Here is a 13,845-nt window from a genome sequence, read left to right as displayed (position 1 = left end):
TTGTCTGCGGACTGAGGTGAGGCTGACTGGCCTGTAGTTCCCAGGATCCTCCTTCTTCCATTTTTTAAAGATGGGCACTACGTTAGCCTTTTTCCAGTCATCTGGGACCTCCCCCGATCGCCATGAGTTTTCAAAGATAATGGCCAATGGCTCTGCAATCACAGCGCCAACTCCTTTAGCACTCTCGGATGCAACGCATCCGGCCCCATGGACTTGTGCTCGTCCAGCTTTTCTAAATAGTCCCAAACCACTTCTTTCTCCACAGAGGGCTGGTCACCTTCTCCCCATGCTGTGCTGCCCAGTGCAGTAGTCTGGGAGCTGATCTTGTTTGTGAAGACAGAGGCAAAAAAAACATTGAGTACATTAGCTTTTTCCACATCCCCTGTCACTTGGTTGCCTCCCTCATTCAATAAGGGGCCCACACTTTCCTTGACTTTCTTCTTGTTGCTAACATACCTGAAGAAACCCTTCTTGTTACTCTTAACATCTCTTGCTAGCTGCAACTCCAGGTGTGATTTGGCCTTCCTGATTTTACTCCTGCAAGCTCGAGCAATATTTTTATACTCATCCCTGGTCATTTGTCCAATCTTCCACTTCTTGTAAGCTTCTTTTTTGTATTTAAGAGCGGCAAGGATTTCACTGTTAAGCCAAGCTGGTTGCCTGCCATATTTACTATTCTTTCTACACATCGGGATGGTTTGTCCCTGTAACCTCAATAAGGATTCTTTAAAATACAGCCAGCTCTCCTGGACTCCTTTCCCCCTCATGTTATTCTCCCAGGGGATCTTGCCCATCAGTTCCCTGGGGGAGTCAAAGTCTGCTTTTCTGAAGTCCAGGGTCTGTATTCTGCTGCTCTCCTTTCTTCCTTGTGTTAGGATCCTGAACTTGACCAACTCATGGTCACTGCCTCCCAGGTTCCCATCCACTTTTGCTTCCCCTACTAATTCTTCCCAGTTTGTGAGCAGCAGGTCAAGAAGAGCTCTGCCCCTAGTTGGTTCCTCCAGCACTTGCACCAGGAAATTGTCCCCTACATTTTCCAAAAACTTCCTGGATTGCCTGTGCACCGCTGTATTGCTCTCCCAGCAGATATCAGGGTGATTGAAGTCTCCCTTGAGAACCAGGGCCTGCAATCTAGTAACTTCTGCGAGTTGCCGGAAGAAAGCCTCGTCCACTCATCCCCCTGGTCTGGTGGTCTATAGTAGACTCCCACCACGACATCACCCTTGTTGCTCATACTTCTAAACTTAATCCAGAGACTCTCAGGTTTTTCTGCAGTTTCATACTTGAGCTCTGAGCAGTCATACTGATCTCTTACATACAGTGCAACTCCCCCACCTTTTCTGCCCTTCCTGTCCTTCCTGAACAGCTTATATCCAGCTGATCAGCAAGCTGAGCTTGCTGGGCTCAGCTCCCTCCTCCTGGCGTCGGGGCTCAGCATCAGTCAGATTTGGCACAGCCACTCATCTGTCATGATGATGGGCGGGCCGGCCAGGCCAAGTTTGAGTGAGTGGCCTTACAAGCCTGGTGCATGGGGACCCTCCTCTTCCACAGACTTTGTGTGTAACCTTAGGCAAGTCACCTCACCTCTCTGTGCCTAAGTTCCCCATCTGTAAAATGGGCATAGTACCCTACCTAACAGGGGTGTTGTGAGGACAATGGCATTAAAGATTGTGAGGTGCTCAGATACTTTGGTGATGGAGGCCATATAGGTACCTAAGATAGACAGAATTTTAAAAATCCATTTAAAATTCATTATTACTGGTTCTGTCTCTTCTCAAACATGAGGACTGCTATATGACCTCTTTCTGTTGTACTAGAGCTGTAGGATATTTAAGATACGGCTACATTGCAAATATTATAGCAGAATTGAAAAACATATAAAGGAGGTACAATGAATAATGGCTGCCTTTGTTTCAATGCAATACGTTGGAGATGGGCCCAGAACTTCTGGGAAATGTTTGGATCTGTGGCTTGGGCCCATGGTATTTTGAGGAATTTCTAGGATATAATATTCCTTCCATTCTCCCCCAACCCCCATCAGTTGCACTACTTTGCATGGCATAGTGAAGGTAAATTATATTATTTTGAGCAGGCAACAAAATATAGTCTATTTTGTTTGACTTTCAGCAAGAGTTATCCAAATTTAGCAGAGCTCTGATGGAGTTGTTCTTGTTGGATAAGCATGAATATATGTGTAGGTGACATAAAGACTTTGAACACACACAAGGTGAGAAGAGGTGAGAGAGAAGAGAGAGAAGAGAAGAAGTGAGAATGATTTGGGTGATGTGCCCCTAAATCATCATGACTTTTGTGGAAAATGGAAAAAGCAATGTTTCAAATGTATTGGATGCAACTAGAGCCAGTCAGGTTATTTGTTGTGAATCATTTATCTGAGAAACTTGACCATTTCCCCCCTCCCCTTTTAAAATTATCTACAAATGGGTAACTCTTTTACATATTTGCTTCTTATTATCGGTGTGGTTAAATGAATCTTTTTGTGCAAACAAATTTTAACCAATGTTTGGGTACGAACTTGTTGCTATGTGTATTCACTATTTGTGTCATATTACTAACCATCTAGGGCATATGGTGTTGACTCTGTTTCCTGATTGGATGGCCTAGGTTTTATAAACAAGGGGACTTCCTCATTATTATCAAGCATTTCTATGGCATCCAGCATCAGGCTTATGTAGATTTACATAGGCGTATGTAGACACATTTCGGATCCCAAACCTCGTGTTCCACTGCAGCTTTACCAGTCAGCTAGGAAACCATATTCAATCAGTTGAGGAGCCAAGCTAAATTCATGCTTATTCATAGTTCCACGGGGCTTAGATGCCACAGAAACAGGAGCTTCATAAAACCTAAGACAGGTAGGGAGTGAATTCACACACCTCTGGAAAACAGAGATAATAGACAGGTGTGATGTGACACTTTAAGCCCTATGGAAGAAAATGCTATCCAAGTTGAAGGCTCCATTCCACTTGCTGCATGGGGCTGTTTTAAGACGAAAACCTTTCAAAAAATAAAATCACACACAGCTCTCTTTAGAGAGCCCATGCTGCTTTTTTCTTAAGAGTAGGGGTTTGTCACAATGCCTTTGGCCAAACTTATTCCTTCTCCACATACAGAATAGGTAGTGTTCTGACCCCCTGAGGTGGCTGCATTTTGGTGGAACTGTGTATGTAGTTTGTGAAATGTGTTAGTAGCCTTTATTATTAAAATGCTGGGGCTTATTTTTTCAGTTAATTTCTTTAGATTTTTAAAAAACAAACAAACAAGAATTTTGAGAGACCTAATTACATCCTTTCTTCACTGTTAACAGAATTTCTAATGTGAAAGGAAAAAGCCAGGAAGTGCCAAGGAGGTACTGCTCTCCATTGACTGGCATTGACCATTCTGGGCCTTTCCCACAAGCACGGGGTGAAGATGAGCAGCCTGTCCCAAGGATGACGTCATTGGCAAATGTCATTGCTTCCCACCAGTCAGAGTGGGTCTCCTTCAATGATGAGCTGCTCGTGCCGGTTACTTCGCAGGGTAAGTTCCCTCAGATTCCTTTAGAGCATTTTAAGACTTTTTAAAATTAAGCTGGCCCATCTATTGACCCAGGTTTGGTCTCATGAGACCTGCCTTCCAAGTGGGAACAGAAGAGGCCGAGTTACTTCCTACTTCCCCTGCATAATGGAGAGATCTGGGGAAAAATATCAAATGTTATGTATCAAGAGAAATGTTTTATAAATGCCCTTTCATTGGACCCAGTTTTGCCTCAGTTACACAGTTCCCACTGACCACGTGGGATGTTTCACCTATTATAACTAAGGGCAAAAGTAGGCCTGGTGTGAGATTAAAAAGGGGTGAAGGCTGTTCACCTATAGTTAGTGACAAGCTCAGCAGAGAATGCTACAGGTCTTTGTAAGAAATAATAAACTAATGGCAGCTGCACTAAATCTCTCTATCCCTCTCCTAGTGATTCTCCCCCTAGCATGAACCCTCAGGTCCAAGAGCAGAAACTAAAGTTGCCTCTCATCATTAGCAACCAGTCAGTACAAGTTACATATAATTCCTTTCCTGCAAAAATGGGTCCCCAAGTGCTTGAGTTGCCATAGCTAATACAGCGAACATTTTTGATTTCTCTATGCTTATGCTGTTTATAAAGAGTTATTTCAGAGGGGACAATCAGCTTTTCAGATGAATCTGGACGTCAGGTGGAGCTGCTCTGATGGCAGGGACTTTGTTTCTTTCAAGGCCTCCGTTAGTGGATGACCAACAAATGGTCACTATGCTATGAAACCTGTATATGCTGTGTCCCCTCGTTCATGCATGCACCAGCTCTAGTGGTTTAGTGGTGGCTCCTCCCACTCTGGCTCAGTGGGAGGCCGCTCCGACTCACTACATCATGGGGTTCCACCCACAGTCAGGGAATTAGCTGCAGAGTAAATAATCTAAGGCTCTAGCCCTTAGGTGGAACATAGCAAACAAGCTGTCTGCAAGGTCTGGCCCTTAGGAAGGGGCAATCACAGTCTTGGGCCTGAGGCCCTCAGGCAGGGCAGAGCACCAGTAGTTATGGGACTCTGGCCTACAGTTAGGACAGAGCAGTTGTCAGCCTAGGGTCTCAGGCAGGGGTGCTTTTCTGGCCTTGGAGGCGGGGCAGATAAATAGGCAGTCAATTGCCTGACATCTTGGGTCAGGCAGACAAACGCAGGCCTCTTGTCCTAAGTGGGAAGGCTGCCACCCCAGGGGTGAGGTGGCAGGGGGTAGAGGGACACAGGCCCACCTGACTCCACCACGTCCCAGCCCAGGGCCCTAACAGTGGCGAGGCATCCCACCACTGGGTCAGAGGGGAATCCAGCTGCAACACTCCAACCACGTTTAAGTAGCCACTTTAAGCTTCACTTTAAGCTTCACTTCCTATTGCTTCACTTCCTGCTGCCCAGTGAGTGCAGACTGGAGTCGGCTGTCTCTGGGGCACTTCCTACCTTCCCCTTGGGGTGTACCTACGTCCAGGGGTGTCCTCCATCTCCTCTGGGTAGGTATCCAGCGACAGCCCCCCATACTCCTCAGGGTCCAGTCCAGTCCAGTCCAGTCCAGTTCAGTCAGCAGCGGCAGCAGCTCTGGCCAGTCTTCAGCACAGTAAGCGTTCTCCTTAGGCTCTAACTCTGGGAGCAGGCAGGAGGCGTCTATCTCCTCCAGCCACTTTCTCCCAACTGAGCTACAGGGTTCAGCCTTTATACTTCCTGTCCCACCCCTTGACTTCTGGTAGGTGTGGCAAGCCTGCTCTGGCTCTGCCCACCCTGGTTTAGCAGTTGGCTCCTTCCCCTCTGGCTCCGTGGGAGGCCACTCCACCTCATCACAGAAGTGTTTAAAAAATGTGTTCGCTAACTTGTTGTTAAATCATGATTGGCCCAAGCAGGGAATCTAAGGTCAACCACAACCAGCCAACATCTTCTCCCTTCCCAGCCACCCATCCCATCCCTCCCCTGTAAGATTTCATACTCCAGAGCAAAATTTGGCACTGACATTTCTGTATGTTTTGTCTCTACTTTAGGTGGCACCAAAGAGCCTAAGGAAAGGTGTTTTTCCTCCTCAAACACCTCCTCAGAAGAAAACCGTAATGTGGATGGAGAGTTTCAGGACCTCTCACTCACTGAGCTGAGTGATGACGTGGACAAACCTGGGGTGGACTCTGCATCAATATCTCTGCTTGGGAACCATGTGTGTCCTAAACCTGATCTATCTTCATCTATCAGTACCTGGGTTCAATTTGAAGATGTGCCATGGACCAGCACTTTACCAGCTCACACACAAACAGGTGGGGGAACTTCATGCAAAGGTCTGTTATATCATACAGCAGGCAGCAGCAAGGGTCTGCACAAATAGCAGATTTACTTTTTACCCTTCCCTCAGCTCTCTTTAGCTGAAACTGCAAGTTTCCTGCATCCGATGAAGTGAGCTATAGCTCACGAAAGCTTATGCTCAAATAAATTTGTTAGTCTCTAAGGTACCACAAGTACTCCTTTTCTTTTTGCAGATACAGACTAACACGGCTGCTACTCTGAAACCTGTGCAAGTCATAGTTGAGATTAAACACAGTTGATAGTAGCATGGTTTCAAACTATAACTCATCTGTGCCCCTCCTTTCTGTATCAACTACATTCTGTGTTTGATAACACTTTTGGGAGAGAAACTGGCCATTTGAGACATGATAGGTCAAGGCTGAGCTAAGATTAGCCTGTGGGTTTATCAACAGCAGCACAGAAGATGAAGGGGGAAATGAGTGAAGGGTAAAAGGGTAAATTAAGTCTCCATGGGCTATCTAATCCTTGGCTTCTCCGTTGAGACTTCCAACAAGGTGGTTGGGGTGCGGGAGCCAGGGAAGGGAAGGCGGAGGACAATGGCAGTGGTGGTTTTAGTGATAAGGATGCCTGTCCACTGGAAAATGGAATAAGACTGTACCAACTCATGTACAGTAGGCCACCAAACAGCTACATTCATACTGATGACCTAGATGTCCACCTTTGTCTTCAAGATGGGGCTGCTCAGGGCCATGCCTTGCCATTTTGGTGCCCTACACAACCCTCCCGTGGGGGGAGGCAGGCCTCCGTGGGGGGGGCAGGCCTCCGCGGAGTGGGAGGGGCTGGCCCCAGGCCTTCGCAGGGGAGCAGGAGCAGGCTTGGGGGGCAGGGAGGAAACCGCCCCCCAGCACTTACCGACGGAGTGGAGCGGGTTGGGGCTTCACTTCCTATTGCTTCACTTCCTGCTGCCCGGTGAGTGCAGGCGGCCCCAGCCTGCTCCCCTGGCTCCCAGCCTTGGGGTTTGGGGGGAACCGCCCCCCCAGCACTCACCAGCAGCACGGCTGGGGCCGGGTCGCTCCACTTACCACCATCAGTGAATGCAGGCCCTTCCCCTGCTGCAGTCCTCAGGGGAGTGGGGGCAGGGCTGGGGCAGAGCAGGGGTAGGGACTTTGGGGAAGGGGTGGAGTTGGAGCGGGAGTGGGGCAGAGCAGGGGTGGGAAGAGGTGGGGCTGGGGCAGAGGCCATGGGAAGAGGCAGAGCAGGGGCTGGAACAGCAGGCAGCTGCGTAGGGCACCTTTGCATATGGGTAGGGACGGCTCTGGGGCTGCTGCTTTGGTGTTTTCCCTGATACATCATCCCAATCGCTGAATTGCTTCTGCCAATTGTTCCTTTCCTAGTCAGTGTCAGGGGGAGAGGACAGCTCATGTAGGTCACTACACTTTGTTATGGACCAGTTAGCTGTCTGGAATGCTGATGAGAAGGGGCCATAAATGGCCACTTGTTCTAATGCTGGTTCAGAAAAATCAAGGGCTTGTCCATCCCGACACTGCTCCAAGATCCAAATCTTGGGGTGTGATATTTTCTCCTATCACCTGCCTCAAACTGCTCTGCTGAGCCAATGAGGTTGGAGAGTTCAGTCCCATGGAGTGGGGGGAGACAGCAGAGAACAGGTCCATAAATGGAGCATATGTGGTACAGAGAGTTCAGTGAATAGTGGTTGGAGCTTTCCTATCTTTCAAGAAGGGGTGGATAACCCTGTGGTATGCCCCAAGTCAGGGCTGTGAGAGTGGGGGAGATAAGCCCTCTGGAGAATTAGGACAGGTTTCCACCACAGAGCTCTGTCAGCATAATTCAGCTTGTACTTCACACCACATGACATTAGGGCATGAGCAACAAACATGCTATCATTTCAAACTGTCCCATCGCTCAGTGACCCCTCGTGGTTCAGGCTTGGCAGCACCGTGTCACCCATGTGTCCCTCACCCCACCATATCCTCACCTGACTCTACTGCTTCCCCTTTGTAAGGTGCCTTATCCCCACCTATTCTGCAAGGGGAAATGTCCAAAGTTGCTCTGGAAGCCAGCATCACACTTGGCAAAGGAGTAATAAACAGCTTTGTCTGGCTCTGAGATGCCATTCCCGCAAACACCATATTCTGTCTTTCCCCTCCCCAAGGTGGGGAGAGACACGTCTTCTGCTTTCTGCCATTCCCTGGATGTGAGCACACTCCTCTCCTTTTTTCCTCCCCCTCTTCCCAATTTGAAGGCAGGACTGATTGGCAAAGGTGCCTGCTTTTGGGCAACTGAGCTTTAATGTGATTTTAGTCCCTTGTTTTAGAGGTGACTTCCCTGTTGCACCTGCTGCTAGATCCCTGCCCAGATCTGGCCGAGTGGAGCTGGGGTCTGTGTGAGAATCTGGCTGCTCCTGTTGCCGTGTGCATAAAGAGAGTCCTGTGAAGGATATCTCTGCCACTCAGAATGGGCCTGTGTCTTGGTTCTGTAGTCTGTACCACTGCACTCTGTGTTTCTGCACAACTCCACTATTCTCTCCACATCAAGTACTCGTGCCAAGCATTGAATCAGTGTAATATGAAAGGCAGAGAAAGGCTTGGCTGTGTTGACATAGGCTTTCCTGGGGGAGAGGGAACTTCTGGGCATGACTGTTATGGCACACTTTTAGAACTGGTTTTAAAGCGGGCTTGGCCTCCTCAACAATGGAGAGATGATCCTATGTCAATTCTAATCTAGAGGCTCTGGGCATGGAGAAGATTTCAGTATTGTTTGCAGTCCAGCAGCGTGGAAAGTAGAAGTAAATGGCAGAACTCTAACGACAAGTTAGTTTCCATCAGTGCTCACTGCTATCTTCCTAGTGCTGCACTTAATGTCTGAGGAAGCAGCAGAAACAAAGCACAACCCTGAGATAATAAGTGTTTTGTTTTTGTCATAAGTTCTCATTGATTTCTTTTGAAGTCTGCATCTAAAGACTCTAAGCTAGATCCTTAGCTGGTGTAATTCATCATAGCTCCACTGACTTCTAGCCTTCTGAATATACAAAATCTTCACAGCAAATGACACAGTCCTCTGAAGGGGGGAGGAGCTACCCAAGGGATAAAGTTGTTGTGGCTGATCTAGCCCATGTGGCCTATTTCTCCCTGCCCCACTTTCCAAGTGTGTATTTTTGGCAGCGGTGCCTCCTGTCTGCTTCTATCTAAATAATCAGGAAAGGAAGGAAGAGACTTACTCAATCATGTAGGGCTTGGCTACACAGCATGATACAGTCCATTTGAGGGGTGTGAAATGTAGAGCGCTCTAACCTTCTGCATTCTAACTGCCCTATGTAGACCCTGCTGATGCAAACTAGAAGGTACTTAGTTCATGTGAACATAGTCCTGTTTCAAACAGGTCTATATTAACACAAACTAGGTACCTTTTAGTATGCGCTAGCAGGGTCTCCACGGGCAGTCAGAATGCAGCAGGTTAGAGCGCTCTACACATCACACCCCTCTAGAGTGCCTTGCCGTGCCATGCACACAAACCCTTAGTCCTTCTCTCCAGAGTTTGTGCAACCCCCCCCCCCCTCCTTGGTTACAGGGTTCACAAAATCACATCACTTCTAGGTCTCTGAGTCATGAAGGGAGCTCATGTCCTGTCTCTAACGAAAGCTCCAGCCCTGAGGCTTTCTACTTCAACCTGATACTGTCCCTGCTTTGCTTTCCCCAGGGCTGCTTTTTACATTCCCCCAGCTCTGTCCATTTTTGTGCTCACCCCTAGACTTCCTCCCGAGAAAGCTTCTTTTCCTTATGCCTATTCCCAGGTTTCTAATCATTTCTGGACTCTCTACTCCGGGTGCCCTGAGCTAGGAGAAGCAGTGAAGCTCCTGGTCTTCTCCCTGAAGCTCTTTTACAGCCCTTTCCCTCTTCCTAGTGTACACTGCAGGCAAGCCTACAGCTCCCATCAAGGCTGGGAATTCTGAGAGGTGAAGCTCTACTGTTCTGAGCTCAAGCTGGGAACTGGCTGGGCTGGGCCTGTGGCCTGCTTTACAGGGCCAGCACAACCTGTTAGAGGCGCACAAGCTATCTGGCTTTGACAAGAAAAGGTAATTAGAAGGGAAAAGAGAATCTACTACTCATAGTTCTCTCCATCTCTCAGGATGCTTCCATTTGTTGGGCTGCAGTGAGTGCTCTGGTAAAGAGAAAAGGGCTTTGAAATGTTGCTGGGCCCTGGCGTTTCCCATCTTCTCCATGCGGTCCAGTGCTGCATTGACAAAATGGCAAAGAATGCAGATGGACAGTTAAGAATATTGAAAACATTTTGAGCAATTGGCAAGATCTCAGCCTTTCTCCTCTTCATGGCACCTGTCCTTCAGCAGGGCACCTGTGCACAGCCTCGGACCCCTGCTCAGCTAATTGCTGCTCCTGGATTCTGCTTTTAATCTTGGCTGGACAGGAGACTGCACCTTTTCCTCCAGCGTATGGACCTAGCCTAAGTGAGCTGTGCTTTTGTCACCTCCATGCTGAATTGTTGCAATGTACCCTAACTTGCTTTGACTACTATGGCCATTCAGAAACTGCAGTTGGTCCATCAGTCCACAGCCCACCCTCAAAGGGGAGCTAACCAAAGGGAGCACATTGCTCTTCTGCTTTATTCATCATCCACTTCAAGACAGTGGTTCTGATCTTTAGACATGGGCTAGACCCAGTTCCCGTCTCCATGTCTTACCATAGACAGCAGGGACACTGCAGGAGGCAGTCTTTGAAGTGCAGCTCTTGGGATGGGGGAGAGGGCAGGACATTTCTTGGGAGATGGCTTTCTAACCTGGTGGACTATCTTTTAACTCCAGTCATGCCACTGGGGGTTCATGTGCAAGTCACATCTTTTTATATAGATTCAGCCCCAATAAAAGAGTGGTAAACTGGCCAGTGACTTTCCAGGGTGACCACCATCCAGTGATACCTTAGTTGGAATGGCAATTACAGGCACAATAGAAAGGCAAGATCCTAATGCAGGTAGAGTTTGCTGCAACCCTTAGCTGTGTATATGGTGCCTTCAGTAGAGTCTATGGTGATGGCCTTATTAGTTTCCTGTAATTAGCGGCCCAGATAGGAACAATAGCGAGTGGCTGGTTACAGCTTGGGAGAGTATCAGAAACTTCCCTGACTTACATGCAGAATATCAGTAGCAGACTGGTGTGAGAAGACTGTTTGAAATCTCTTTCCTGTGTAACCAGCTGTGGGGAGCAGTGTCCTGCAGGCTCAGCACCCTGAACATGTTTTTTTTCGGTGCTGCGGCACTGTTACAAAATATTCCATTTTTTTTTCTGCACTTGAGCAGCTGCACAGCTGATTGGCTGAGAATGTGTTTTGAGAACTGCTTGCAAAATGGCATTTTAAGGACCTTTAGAGCGAGGGCAGCACAGGCCACGGGAAAGGGAAATGCTATCTTAGTCACAGATTTTTGCAGTGCTACGATATTATTTTTTATTTGTTTCGCTTTGACAATGTGCTTGGCCCTGTTCAGTCTACCCAGAGAGAGAGAGTCCCTGTCCCGAGGTGCTTGCAGTCTAAAAGACTGACACTTGAAGAATAGTATTAAATTCACATTTTAGGGCTATCCTGGAAGAAGTGGATTTGTTAAAAGGATCCAAAATAAATAATGGCGGAAGCCTGACATTCTGGGAAGGCATCCAGTCCACAGGTCTGAGGGTGGGAAAATGCATAAAGACTGGAGTGGGGGGGGGGGGGGAAGAAATGGCCATAGAGACGGGCATCATTGGTGGTGCAGAAGATGTTCAGGGGAGTCAAAGAGAGGAGGCTTCATAGTACAGACAGGGCAGAGTCATTAAGGATGTTGAAAGCAGGAATGAGAAGTTTAAATGTGAGGTGAGGAAATCGAAACAGGAAAAGGAAAGATGCACATAATGTGAGTCTCATAATAAAGGTTGTCTTTATTTGACAAACTATAAAAAAAAAATCTTTTTGAATGAATCTGGCCATGCCACACCACTAGGCAAACACTCGTGTTCTCTATGCTGTTAAAATACTTTTTTGCTTTTTCTAATCCATCCATAGATGACCAGCAGCAATCAGGTTGGGTGGATTTCTCCCTGGGAAGACAGTGCATTTTATGCAATGACACCAAAATCTTTAACAAGTGGCACATTTTGTTTTTTTCCTTTTCCTATTTCGTCCAACTGGAAACAGAGAGAATTTGATTTTTTCCCCTCATCATTAGTATGAGGCTAGCATAGCCCATTATATTGGTACTGAGGAAGTGGCAAGGCACAACAATGGAACCACCCAAACCCTCTTGTCACAGAAATGTGATGTGTAAATAATCAGAACAATTACATTTGTCATTTAACGGGCCTTAGCTAGCAGGTTCCCAGTTAGATGTATCATTGCCATGAGCTTCACTCTTTAATTCAGTGTAGCATAGAAATTAGAGCTGAATGAATCCTTAAGCCTCTTCAACTGCTTGTAAAAAAACCAACTAATTTTACTAAGAAAGGTGCCTTGGGAAACCAAGATAGAATATACATATCAGGAAAAAAGTCTAAGTCTCTGAGTGCAGAAATAATGGACTGTCAGTACCCTAGGTGTGATACAGGATGAAGGTTCATTATCGGAGCAATTCTGTCAATTGCCTTGCAACACAAGCAAATTGCTGAGAATTGGCACAGCTGACAGATCTCAGCATTACACCTCATGACGTCAAGAGTCTGATTTAAAGGAAAGACTGGCTCATTTTGGAGCCCTATGTCAGCGATTATGAGACATGTGAGAGCAGCAGGACGTCCGTAGAGAAGTCGGAACAAGTTGAAGCCTTTGAAGTGAAAAGCTAAACATGTTTTGTATTTTCAGATCAATACATAATAGTTGTTTGAATTGATGTTTAACCCACATAGTCTAGAGTGGATCATTAGCTAAAATAATGTAGGCCTTGTTGGATTCTAAGTTTTAATGGTGAGGGACCAGACGAAGGGCTCGTTTGCATGGGGAAATTGACAAGAATAACTATAGAGGAATAAGCTATTTTGCAATGGCTATTCTGGAATAACTCCCCATGTGGACACTCTGTTCTGGAATAAAAGTTGCTTTATTCTGGAATAATTAGTGTGCTTCCTAAGAGAAGTTATTATTTTGCAATAAAATCACTTTGTTCACAGGAGAAGGATTCTGAAATAGCTGTTGTGGGATAGCTTATTCCTCAGTAACTATTCTGGTCAATTTCCCTGTTTAGACAAGTCCTGATTCTGTAAAATACTGAATGTAACAATTTGGCCACACTTGAATTATTTAATGTTGCATCTTTCTGCATTAATCAAAATTAATTTGTTTCATACCTCTGAGTCCTTTTCTTTACTGTTGATTTATCTCTAAGGTATTTTAATAAAATGATTAGTCATCTTCTAAGATCAATGTACAAACTACACTTAGCAAAGCTCCTTTCATTTCAGTTGTCCAGGCCACCTATGGAGACCACTCCTAAAAGCCTGTCTGCTATGACTGACTGACACTGTGTGTGTCAAAACAATTTTAGATGAAGTTTTAAGTCTGGCTTCCTAGACACTTCATGCCATGTCTAACTCAATTGCTAAGGGAACTCAGAGCTTATAACCATACACTTCTCACCTTCCATTTCTGAGCAGCTTCCCATTTTAAAAGGCTTCATCTCTACCCATTAGCCAAGCAGATTTAGCGATCGCACAACTGCAATGATTTTGTTGCAATGTGCCTTAAACACAATGCTTGTCAGCCAGTCATGTGCAATGTTGGGTACCAGTCTAGTAGCCCAGCCCAACAGGTTGACTCACATACACACAAGTAGATTGGAGTCTGTCCACTAGAGAGCAATGGTGTAGATATAGATAAGATACATATGCACCCTTAAAATGATGAGGTTGTGGCACAGTTTGGATAGTTTATCTATATATGCCTCAAGATGTATTCTCTTCATGAGATTCAGTCCCAGCATACCCATTATGACTAATCTTCTGGAGACTAGAAATATACAGCTAGATCCTCCTTTGGCATATCTTTCAACATGCCAGCAA

The 13,845-nt window shown here is 46.4% G+C and overlaps 1 protein-coding gene across 2 annotated transcripts in view; it reads left to right on the top strand.

Moving 5' to 3' along the window:
• STON2 (stonin 2) overlaps window positions 1-13,845 on the top strand; it is a 115,084-nt gene that overhangs the window by 24,349 nt on the left and 76,890 nt on the right. For both annotated transcript variants that reach the window (XR_007357353.2, XM_048855422.2), the window contains exons 2-3: window positions 3,326-3,537; window positions 5,546-5,809. Coding sequence is in view for 1 of the 2 variants with exons in the window: in XM_048855422.2 (XP_048711379.2) it covers window positions 3,450-3,537; window positions 5,546-5,809 (352 nt within the window). In the remaining variant the exon portion in view is untranslated. The remainder of the gene's footprint in view (window positions 1-3,325; window positions 3,538-5,545; window positions 5,810-13,845) is intronic.

The sequence above is a fragment of the Caretta caretta genome, chromosome 6 (genome assembly GCF_965140235.1).
Source record: "Caretta caretta isolate rCarCar2 chromosome 6, rCarCar1.hap1, whole genome shotgun sequence".
NCBI classification, from domain to species: Eukaryota; Metazoa; Chordata; order Testudines; family Cheloniidae; genus Caretta; species Caretta caretta.
This window is presented reverse-complemented; position numbering and strand designations above follow the sequence as displayed.